This window comes from Sinocyclocheilus rhinocerous, unplaced genomic scaffold (assembly GCF_001515625.1).
Source record: "Sinocyclocheilus rhinocerous isolate Xijiao unplaced genomic scaffold, SAMN03320098_v1.1 scaffold2561, whole genome shotgun sequence".
NCBI lineage: Eukaryota > Metazoa > Chordata > Actinopteri > Cypriniformes > Cyprinidae > Sinocyclocheilus > Sinocyclocheilus rhinocerous.
This window is the reverse complement of record NW_015660886.1, coordinates 484,272-496,580: the sequence shown is the minus strand read 5'-3', so window position 1 is coordinate 496,580 and position 12,309 is coordinate 484,272. Positions and strand designations below refer to the sequence as shown.

Sequence of the window (12,309 nt, the reverse complement as noted above, 5' to 3'; positions counted from 1 at the left end):
AAGGAGACATCATGGAGGTGTGTGTGTGTGTGTGTGTGTGTGTGTGTGTGTGTGCGCATGTAATCAGAACACTTAAATTGATCTGCTTTAAAGCCTAGGCAAGGGAGCGCTATTGGTGATCAGTCCTTGTGGGATATTCCTGTCCCCTATGAGCTGAGTGTAAATCTCAGTAAGATTTCAGATTTCTCAACTTTTAAATATTGAATGTAACTTTTCTATTGTTGTCCACTCAGTTTTGTTTGTTTTTATAGGTATGAATGACAGAGGAGTCGTTCTGAGAGCCTTCGAGCAGTTCAGACTGAAATCATGTGTTGACTTTAAGCCCCGAGCAGCAGAAGAGTTTTACATCTCTGTGGAGAGTCATAAAGGGTACGGTATGGTTCAAGCTAATAATCAACAAATACTAGTAATATACTATACAATTTCACTATAGCACCTGCCATATCAGAAGAGTCTAGAGTAAACTATTTGAGTTACGTCAAAAGTTCAGATACTTCACTTTTCCTCATAAAGGCTTTTGTCAGATAAGGTGTTTAAACACATTGTTCAATGGTAATTAAATGGCAGTGGTGTAATGTAACAAAGTATTAATACTTCGTTACAGTACTTAAGTATTTTTTGGGAGTATCTATACTTTACTTGAGTTTTTATATTTCAGCCAACTTTTACTTTTACTCCACTACATTTCCTAATTAAAATGTATACTTTTACTCCGATACATTTCCCCGAAGCATATTCATTACTTACTACAAAATAGTCAGAAGAACACGGACTGCATATATTCATATAGTTCATAGTTAACTTAATCTATATCACACAAAGAGTGCCATTTTTTCCCCCAGATAGGCTATCAGCATAACAAATGTAATATTCATTTTATAAAAGTTTGATAAAGTTAGCATTAAGTGACTTACATTTCAGACACAATATTGCCTGCTATTTCAAATATTTCATTGTATCATTTTAAAAATGTTATGAAAAAATTATTGTTTAGTGAAATAATAAGATCATAAACAAATCCACATGATATTGCTGTATTTTATCTTTCTCTGAGAAATATGCATAAAGCAAGCCAAGCCAAGGCATGCTTCTGTTTAAAATATCTTTTAATGAAATAAAAATAACTCGGCATCATTTTGGTGATTATTTCTTTTTATGGGGCTCTGACTCTGACACCGTTGCATCTGAAATCAGCAGAAAGCACGAAAACATTGCGCTTAGAAAATATCGTTGAGCTAAATGTGGTGTAAACATGCGAGAATGTCTATTTCACTTTAACATGTTCTCCTGTCCGCAATGCTTAGTCACTGTATTCATGACAGAACTTATCTAAACTATTTTCTCAGCTCAAACCACTCTTTTAGACACCAGCGAGTGTTAGAAATAACTTCCTATTGACCTGATATGTATTCTGATGACACTTTGAGGCATGTCTAAACGGTGACTTCAACTTCTACCAAAGTCATTTTCTGGTAAGATATCTGTACTGTTACTTGAGTATGGTTGTCAGGTACTTTATACACCACTGTTAAATGGAGATCAAATAAAATGCACAGTTTTTATAAAGTTTGTTGTTATAACATGCAGGGGCCCCCATTGAAATCTGGTTGGCCACCCCAGGTGCACGTTCCTACCAGATGTCTTGCGATTGGCTTGCTTTTAGTAAATCAGCATATTAGATTTAAAATTACATGTTAAAATATATTAAAATAGAAGGCAGTTCTTTTTTATTGCAAAAATATTTTATAGTCTTGCTGTATTTTTTAATCAAATAAATGCAGACGTAAAAAAAAGGATATCAAAATGTTGAATGGTAGTCAAATTCAACAAATATATTGAAATATGAAATGGTTTATACATTTATGTCATTGCCATTTTAATTGCTTTTTAGAAATTGAAACAGTAGAACAAAGAAGTGACACAACGTGTGCTAAATTGCTGAAATGAAATGTACTTAGACTTAGATCTTCCCGTGATGTTGGGCACTTAGGGTCTCCCCACCGGTGTCGGTCCTCTGCCAGCACTTCAGCTTCATCCCAGGATACACCGGCGAGCTTGAGATTGTTGATAAAGGTTCGGCGCTAGGTGGTGCGCAGTCGGCCTCGGTAGGGGCGGGTCTACATGGTGGCCAGGGGTGGCACCGGCCCCCACTGAAATCTGTTGGCCACCCCAGGTGCACGTTCCTACCAGATGTCTTGCGATTGGCTTGCTTTTAGTAAATTTCTACCTGCATCTGGCAGTGGTAGATTTTGGCACGGGCATTATAGGCAGCTAGGACGGCTTTCTTCTCCTCTTTATATTTAATTTTAGCCGATTTCTATAGCGTTTTGTTAAATTAATGATAAATGGCGAGAGCGCAGTAATCTCTCCACTCGCAAGCGGATTTTCTTCGCTTTCACACAAAACTGGACGTGCGCTTTTAAATATACATTGTTCTCTCATGAATTGGCCCTGCTCTCTCAGATATTGAGCACGCTCAAAATTTGTCCTTGCATCATTGAAGACCAGAAGAGCTTTTTTACTTCAGGTGACGAGTATGTCCCACTGCACGCTGATTATAGTCAGAGGAACTATACTCTCATTCCGGCGTAATAATCAAGGAACTTTGCTGCGCCGGAATGAGAGTATAGTTCCTAGCCATAGAGAGATACATTGTTCTCTCATGAATTGGCTCTGCTCTCTCAGATATTGAGCACGCTCAAAATTTGTCCTTGCATCATTGAAGACCAGAAGAGCTTTTTTACTTCAGGTGACGAGTATGTCCCACTGCACGCTGATTATAGTCAGCCTTCTCTAGTTATTTTATTAGTTAATACTTATGAGTTAAGTGCTTATTGCAGTGCCACAGCCCCCCAAATTTAAAATGCTCTAGACATGCCCCTGATAACAAGTATAGGCAATCTAATTTGTCTGGTAATGTTGTTACCTTTATGCAGCTATGTGTTGTGTGACTGTGAGTTATTCCGCAGGTGTTGGTCATATATCGGACGCTCGTCTCCTGGAGGACAGACTCTTTCCATTGGAAAGGACTGTGGAAGAAAAGGCATTGTTGAGCACCAGTTTCTCCATGCACTGGGATTGAACCACGAGCATTCGAGATACGACAGAGATGATTACGTGACAAATCAAATATGAAAACATCGTGAAAGGTTGCTTTCCATACTGACTCTCAGTATTACAAGCCATGCCTTATAAACAATCACCTTAATGACTGCAATATTCTTTATTTTTAGGATATGAGAGTTATTTCAGTAAACACAGTGAGAACGTGTCCACTACCCAAGAAACCCCATTTGATTATTACTCTGTGATGCATTTTGATAAAAATGCCTTCAGCAACGGTAACGGATCCACGATCATCACCAAGAGTCCTGAGTTTCAAGACGTGATCGGACAACTAATGGAAATGAGCGAACATGATGCGACTGAGCTCAACAAACTCTACAAATGCAGTGAGTATTTGACCGTTTTCATTTAATGTGTTGTTTTCTTATTTTGTGGATTCTAAGTTAGACTAAAATGAACTTGCGGTTGCAGCTGGACCAATATTTGATGACCAAGGACCATTTTGATGAATGTAATTGTAATGAACTGATTTAGCCTCAGTGCTTGTTGGTTTGCATTACAGATTCCTCCGTCTCTTTCCTCGACCACTGTAGTTTTGATGAGGAATCTCTGTGTGAGATGAGCGTCTGTTCTGCTGCTGGTTACGGCTGGCAGAGAGAGAAGTCAGTGAGTGGCATCAATGTGACCGACCACACATACTTGGGCAAAGAACAGAACGGTGAGACCCGTCACAGTCAGTCAGCAAATGGAAAGTGTCTGCTTGGACATCACAGGAAGAGACTTCACTGTTCCACCATAAACTAACAGCTGTTCTGATGCCTGCAGGGACGTCTTTCTTCATGCACTTCAGCACTGAGGGCAGAAACGAGGGCGACGCAGCCAGACTGGAGAGCAAGACAGTGACCCCTACGAGAGACTGCAAAGTCCAGTGTCTGCAGTTCTACTACTATCACAGCGGAAACGAGTCCGACCAGCTCAACATCTGGATCCGAGAGCTGCAGAATGAAGCAGACAGCACAGGAGCTCTCAGACTCATGGATCAGATCACAGGTCCGTCTCTTCCTGCACAACTGGACACACCACACAACATATAGTCCTGTATTTCAGTGTCACTGACCTTCGGTTTCTTGCAGAAACCCCTGGGAATTACTGGAAGCTGCATCATGTGCAGCTGAACGCAAATAAGTCTTTCCAAGTTGTGTTTGAAGCGCGTAAAGGAGCTGGAACCTCCAGTGGAGGCTTCTCACTGGACGATATCAATATTTCAGAGACAGAGTGTCCCTTCATATGGCAGATAAGAGACTTTGAGAAGAAACTGGACAGCGGGTTTGATTTCGGTCTGAGTCCAATGTATTGCTCCAGTGATGGGTATCGCTTTGCAGCTGAGTTAGAGGTGTCATCAGTGAATGAATTCGAAATACATGCTGCTTTCGTAACTGGTGCATATGATGAGCAGCTGCAGTGGCCTTGTCCATGGAGGCAAATCACCGTCCAGATCCTGGACCAGAATCCACACATACAGAAGCGCATGTCCTTTGAGCAGAGCATCACCACTGACCCTAACTTGACTCGTTATGGTTAGATCTTTAATGCAATCTGATTATTTTTCTATGCAACATTTTACTCAGATGAGAATCAAAGTTATTATCTGTAGTTTTTAAGGTTGTTTTAAAAGCCATGTTTTGTTCTAATTAAGGCACCTATTTCTGGGACAGCCCTCGAAAAGGTCCAGTCTTCATCAGTGATGAGTTAGTATTTTATAATGGACCTGCCTTTTTTAAGCTCCTAACAAGAGAAGATCTCGCTAGAAGAGAGTTTATCAAGGGTGGAGACCTCATATTGCTCTTCACCATGCAAGGTGGGATTTGTGAAGGAACCTCAGAGAACAAGTTTAACTGCTGTATTAAGAGCAAATGGAGCATTATTTCTAAAATCATCTCTATAAATGTTGTTCATCAATCCAGACATCTCAGCGCTTCTTCAGAATGACTCTCTACCCTGCCCTAAAGTAACCGTGAAGAACTTCAACGTTTCTGCTGACGCAAGCGCCCAGCAGGGACCATGTGCTACAAGGTGAGTTTCCTTCTAACCTCTGCTGCACTCTTATTCAAAATACACAACTTAAAATAAGTTCTTTAAAAATAAACACTATATTTAAGAAATAACGTAGGAGAGACATGCTGTATTGTGTGAATATAGTCACACATGTAAGGCTGGAAGCTTATGTTACTGTTTTGAACTGATAATCATAACAAAATGCAGGTAACGGATGACATGCATAATTCAGTTATTTATCTGACTCCAATATAATTAAGTTTTTGTTATTCTTTAACCTCCTTTAAAGGTAAAAGCCTTTCTGAGAACTGATAGGAAAATACAGTATTGAATCTGAACGTTTATATAATGAAAGTCACAATCGCTTTAGCTTTCAGCATTATCAGTCATAAACGGAAAGATTCTCAATGCCTTTAATGCAGGCAAAGATATACAGTATATTAATATACAGCCGGTAGAATGAAACGACATACTGTATATAAAAACTCCATGCGCTGCTGTGCAGAAGAGCCTTTCTCCAGAATCAACTCAAAAGATAAACAGGTGGTGATCTGGAGGAGGAGAAGTTCATTGACCGGTTCTCCTCAATGCATGTTAATAGTTCCTAGACTGTACATTTACTGTAGCATTTTTACAGTTTTTTACCGTTAAATTCACGGTCATTTTTTACAGTGTACTTTAATATCTCTGATTAGTTCACCACAATTCTGTTCAGTTTATAAACCGTCCAACAACTGGTACAGATGTGAATCAGAGGTGCAGGCGACTCCTGTGATCCCGACAGTCAGCATATTATGCTATATCATATAACATATAAAATAATTTTGTTGTGTGTCACACAATATCCAGCAGGTGGCGCATGAAACAACATTCTGTAGCTCAACAGCCAGCAGCTGCTGTAGATCAGGTCTTGAAATATGACTAGTCTTACAGATTGTTACATTATATAGACCTATTTAACATAGAATTAACATTGTTTTATGATAGTGTCTTGATCATTTGTTAACTGGACGTTTAATGCTGTGATTTTGAGAAAATATAAAATAGCCTATTTACAATGTAATATGAATTAAAAAATAATTGATACAAATACTTAGTAAAAAGGACTTGGGAAATCCATTTACATTGTTGTTGTTGTAAACATTGTGCTTTCTAGAGCCATTCATAACAACAATATTTATATAAATATTACTTATATTACTTTTTATTACTTTTTCCTCATCCAACTGAAGCAAAACTATAGGCTATAATATGATAATATCGTTTAGGCCTACAGAATGTTACGTTTGTGGTTTTTATGTATACTATAAAGAAACATTCAGAAACGGGTGCAATTTTATAGCCTTCCATTTTATTTTGTGTTTAATTGGACTCAAGGTTATTTGTTCTGTTAGTGTAAACGGCCTTTGCCAGCAAGACGGGATATTTGCACATAGTTTATTTTAAATTAAACTGAATGTACATTTCACTAGGCTACATTGATTTTAGATGAATGGCTCCTCGGTTTGACGATAAAAACCTAACAGTATTTTTGTTTGTTGTTTAGAGTTCTTCCCACACCTCAGCCGATCTCAACAACTACATCAACTCCCACTGAACCTACAGCAGAGCCCACTGAGGGGTAAGACTACAACATTACTTCACTTTACATTACTTTTAAGTCATTAAGTGACATCCCAGCTAACTAACTATTAATAACTAGAGCCCGACCGATATGGGTTTTTAGGGGCCGATACCGATATTAGGGAGTAAAAAAAGGCCGATATCGATATATCGGCCGATATTCTTTGTGTATATTATAGTACAGTACCAGTCAAAAGTTTGGACACTTTCCCATTCGTGTGTCCAAACATTTGACTGGTACTATATATATAATACAGTATATACATAAACAGAATATATATACATAAACACTGTAAATATATACTATATAAATTCACGTCTCGCGCACTTTAATGCCCTTTGAATGTAACTTGTACGTTCCCTTGGAACTGGAATCATGGTGGAATATCATGTGAAGTCCACTTCGCAGGGCACTTACGGTCGAATAAGACCACGCTTGAATGCTGCCTGAACAAGAGACCTCCTTACTGAAGTGAAAGTGTTGACTGGTGTCACTATCTCGAGAACGCGCCAGCGGATCTCCACCAAATTCGGGGGATCCCTTCAGCTCGAGGAGCCTCTCGAACGCCACCCTCCGCGTGTCGGTAGCACCCCGGGATCGCTTGATTGGTCGGCGCTGGACCGCGAAATTAACCGCCCGTAACTCCCGAACCCCGGGGGCTATCGACATGGGGGTGGTCTCATTCGAAAGAGGGCCTCGAGACGTACACTCGATTCACTTTCATCCAGGTCGCCAGTAGCAAACAATGGAGCGCGCTCTGCTGGACAAACTAAGTCATTACACCATTTCAAGCATTTTATCTGCATTATACTGTATGTTCTGTAAAAAAAAAATTCATATCGGCGGCATATTCGCCGATACCGATGTATCGGTGACAGGCTCATATCGGCCGATAATATCAGCAGAACGATATATATCGGTCGGGCTCTATTAATAACCAGTAAATTGGGAGTTTATTGAGGCAAAAGTTGTAAAAACTGAATATGTCTTCCTCATATAAAGTGTTACTGCACCAAACAATGAGCGTGATTTTGAACTAAAGTGAAAAATATATGTTGAGGGCCAAAAGCAGGATATAACCTCCAAATACATCTGCATAAACCCGCAGTGTCACCATATAATAATGCCAGATTGTTTAAAAACAAATCCTGAAACACAAAATCCAAAACCTGCCATTCTGTGGATCAGGATCTGACTCAAATAAATGTCTTTCACACAACTGCTAAGATTTCTGTCGTTTGTTTGTGAACTTATTTATTGCACGCACCTTACAAATGTACATTATTAAAATATATGCAGTTAAATGAGTGTTTTTCTGTTGCATTAATAATGTTTATCTTCCCATTTGTACCTCTGCTCTTTCAGTGAGTGTCTGGACATATTTTGCAGTTCCAGTGCCTCGACTGCTTCCTCTCTGATCATCTTGGTGCTTTGCTTTCTTTTGCTAGTCAGTTAATCGTGACAAATCGCTATTATCACTGCTCTATGTCTGACTGTTCAGTAAAAACTACATCTCTCTTCAGTCGTCTGGTATATCATAGCTAAGTGTGTATTCTTACATGGATTATGGGCCTATCTGTATTCATTTATGTATAATCAATGTTAATCTTAGCTTTAATCATAATAGTTATCAATATATTGTAATGTTAAGCTCTTATTGTAATCATAATGAATGATTCACACATTCTCTGTAGAGGTTAAGGTAAATAGTTACAATATTTGTGTGATAAATCACTGCCTGAACACTATTGGTAGGGTAAATCAGTTTTATAACCATGACTAAAATGTTCCAGTGTGTGAAACATGACTTTGAAACAAAATTAAATGGATAGCATTAACACTGCTGGCATTTGAATACATTGTATTTTCAGGGCTTGCATTTTTGGGTCTGAAATTTAACGTTTCTGTATTTAAGCTATTTTAAATGAATACATTTATACACAATTTCATTATTAAAAATGCACTAATCCATATTCACCTTCCAGATTTCATTTCCAAAATATTTAGTCTGTTTAAAAATATATATATATTACCTATAATATTGAACGGGTAATTTTCAGTCATTTACAGATTCAGCGGTTTAATATTCAGGAAGATGCATCTCCATCTGAACTGCAAAACATGCTTTTCTTACTTCTGTTGTCTTGTTTCCAGTCCAAAAAAGACCTAAACATTCTTAAATCAAGATGCATTCAATCTGCACTACAGATTTGCGTTATTTTGATTTACAAAAATTGGGAGCCCATATGTCTTTTCTGCTGTGTTAATGTTAAAATTGATTAAAACTATTTGTGAACAACATCGAAAATGTTAGAGCAATGTAATGTAATAATAGTCACAGCAACAAATTTGTGAAAATAAGTAATTTATAATATATCAATAATTTAGTTAATGATATGATAATCATTTACTAATGATACGATCATTTCTTGACATACAAAAACATTTTTGGATGACTTAAAACATCACTTATTAATCATCTATAAATGTATATTATTGTTTAAATGATTAGTTAACCATTAGCAAAACATTTTTGAATTACTTAGAATTGATCATTATTATAAAGTGTCACCAAAAATTTAATTATAAAGTCTTATCAATGTCTCTAGTCACTGTCGCAACCAAACGGTGTAAAAACTATGATGATATGTTTTTTTTCAAACATATTTGGCAACCTTGCTGACAAAATGAAAGTGAAAGCAGATTGCTTTACATGCAGCGATTACAAGTGATTTTTTCCCCCTTCATTTAGAAAAACTGATCATCAAACTGTTTTTTTTTTATTTGCTGATGTGGGAATTTACATGTAGGTAATACAAAACCAAGGACATTTTGAGAGCTTGTCTAGTAGCCGAACATTTTGATCAAAGCAAGTCTTCGGCTGTGGAGCACAAAAGCACTTCCTCATTAATGTAAGTATAAAATACTGACTTAATCATGAAGCACTCAAGAAACATTATTAAATATGGACAAATAGGGATTGTTTTTGGCATGTTTTACTCTAATGTTCTTTAAATACTTTTTAAAAATTTTTATATAATTGATATAATGATCAGTGTCAATGAAAGTAGCTACTGTTGTTACCCTATAGTTTTTTTTAAGGTTGTGTTTTACACTGTAAATAAATTTAAATGTAATAAATGTATTTCAGTCATAGATATTACTCATGCATTGCCTTTTTAAATTAATGTACAGTCCAGACTGTAACACTGGATTTCCCATAGTTGATGACGCTATACAAATGTTAATTTTCTAAGGGAAATTTCTTTTGCACAAAGCAAAGCTAACAGCCATCAAACCCAGTTTTAGATTTTTTTTGTATATATTTAAAGATGTTTTATGACTCAGTGACTCACAGTGTTGGACTACATCTGTTCTATTGAAAGGACTCTAATAAAGCAGTTTTATAATTTATGCTGAACTTGATGTTGTGTAATGTATCCCTCAGTTGTATTTATGTTCAACATATCATTAATTGCTCCAGCTCATTAAAAAGGTGTAGTGTTTATACCCATTCCACAAATCACCATACATATGCTGTGTGGCCTTTTATTGTGGCCAGCCTAAGGCAGACCTGTGCAATAATCATGCTGTCTAATCAGCATCTTGATATGCCACACCTGTGAGGTGGATGGATTATCTCGGCAAAGGAGAAGTGCTCACTAACACAGATTTAGACAGATTTGTGAACAATATTTGAGAGAAATAGGCCTTTTGTGTACATAGAAAAAGTCTTAGATCTTTGAGTTCAGCTCATGAAAAATAGGGGCAAAAACAAAAGTGTTGCGTTTATAATTTTGTTCAGTATATATATATATATATATATATACACACATGTTCACCAGAACCTGTGAAAAATTCCATTTAGAAATCCTAGTCAGCAGAAGATTGTGCTTACATGCATCCGCACCCTGTATCCTCCCCAAAATAACCATATATATAATTTACAATGCCTATTTTACTATCCATAACTAGGGTGACCATACGTCCTCTTTTCCCCGGACATGTCAATGCGTCTGGTCGGGATTTCTAAATCACCCAAAATGTCCGGGATTCGGACTTTCAGACTTTCTACAGTCGCCATTCGTTGTGTGTGTTTTTGTATTAAAGCCTTGCGTGGGACTATTATCTTGCTCCCGCAAAACATTCTTATATTGAATATAATTTTCGCGCATCAGGGAGTCGCTATCAATATGCGGAGTACTTAAATTGCTTTGGAGGTAGCTCGTGTTGGATGTAGGGTTGCCAAATCCGCATTTTTTGTTCCACGGAATTGGGCTGGTTTTAAACCGATGCGGCGGGTTGATTTTCTCCCGTGGGTTAAAAGGTTTGAAATATTGCATAAATTACGTTTGACTGAAATGCTTGTATTGAAACATTTTACCTATGATAAAACTGTAGTAGATATAAGTTTTGTGAAGGATGGCCACTGTGGTAGGAAGCCTTTTAGCTGTGTTTATGATCAATCAGCATAACGGTGACTGTAAAATATGTCGTTCAGGTATGGAAATATTTGTTTTTTCAACAACAATTGAAAATTGTTTTTGAACAATTTCAAAAACGTCCTCATCCTATATTTTGAAAAATAAAATATGGTAACCAGACAGATAGAATTGATTCTTTACCATAAAGAATATCATTATGTTTAATAGAATGATTTATAACGATATTAAAGCCTTTCCACACTGAGCGCGAAAAAGTTAAACGAATATCGGACGCGATGATGCGCTGGAATAAAACAATCGATTTCTATGGATGCTTCCACATAGACCGCGAACATTCGCGCACCGAAAATGCGAATGTTTTTTTTCCAACCAGTCCGATGAATCTTTTCAGTTTCGCAAAGCGACAACACGGGCTGTCCAATAAGATTTGAGCAAGCATCACGTGACCGGAGCAGCTGCTGTTGCACAAAAAACCAATGTAAACAAACACCGAAGAGGAGTACCCCGGATAAGAGAAGAGAGTGCATGCTGAGTTCTTGTTATCGTTGGTATTTCAGAACAGATTTATTCTCGCATGTTCTTTATACAGAATAACATTTTTATTAATTCTCCACTGAATCACTGTGATCTATAGAGCACCGTCCATTTTCTTCCACGTTCGCGAATGTTATAGATATATAGACACAAATAGACGTATGATTATGACGATACATTTTCTGTATGTGTTTTGTATGCATGGTATTTTTTTATAGCAATAAAGGATGTTTATGACAAATATTAGCAGTGTAGAATTATGAAACATACAAAGAGTGCATGTGTCTGCTTATTAATCAAAATCAACTATAGATCACAACTGGAAGTTATTACAAGCACTCGATGATGGTTTAATGATTTTAAGCAAATACATTAATAATTACATACATTTTCAGGTGTAGCTTGATGCTAATTGTACTTCTAATTATATTTTAGTATGTAGCCTATTCTTGTAAGCATTATAGATAGTTTGTGTTTCTGGTGTAGAACCAAACCTTGTTTATCTTAATTTAGATGCTAAATCCATATACGAGATACATATCTGAGGAAAAATGCATTGTTGGTCGGCGCCACCTAGCGTGCAGG

At 37.2% G+C, this 12,309-nt stretch overlaps 3 protein-coding genes across 3 annotated transcripts in view; 2 read left to right on the top strand and 1 right to left on the bottom strand.

The window, feature by feature from the left end:
- The window catches only part of LOC107725802 (meprin A subunit beta-like), a 3,559-nt gene extending 267 nt beyond the window's left edge, over positions 1-3,292 (top strand). Inside the window, exons 3-6 of the mRNA XM_016535206.1 lie at positions 94-169; positions 252-369; positions 2,970-3,149; positions 3,234-3,292. Of these exons, the coding sequence (XP_016390692.1) occupies positions 94-169; positions 252-369; positions 2,970-3,135 (360 nt within the window). The 3' untranslated portion in view covers positions 3,136-3,149; positions 3,234-3,292. The remainder of the gene's footprint in view (positions 1-93; positions 170-251; positions 370-2,969; positions 3,150-3,233) is intronic.
- The window catches only part of LOC107725805 (gastrula zinc finger protein XlCGF8.2DB-like), a 19,350-nt gene extending 11,082 nt beyond the window's left edge, over positions 1-8,268 (bottom strand). Inside the window, exon 1 of the mRNA XM_016535208.1 lies at positions 8,257-8,268. The gene's annotated coding sequence lies outside the window, so the exon portion shown is untranslated. The remainder of the gene's footprint in view (positions 1-8,256) is intronic.
- LOC107725789 (meprin A subunit beta-like) lies at positions 3,249-8,247 on the top strand. Its single transcript, XM_016535188.1, has 8 exons — positions 3,249-3,452; positions 3,629-3,784; positions 3,892-4,116; positions 4,200-4,643; positions 4,763-4,924; positions 5,031-5,139; positions 6,668-6,742; positions 8,111-8,247. The coding sequence occupies exons 1-8, from the start codon at positions 3,311-3,313 to the stop codon at positions 8,199-8,201; spliced, it is 1,404 nt and encodes a 467-aa protein (XP_016390674.1). The 5' UTR covers positions 3,249-3,310; the 3' UTR covers positions 8,202-8,247.
- Positions 8,269-12,309: the final 4,041 nt, after the last annotated feature.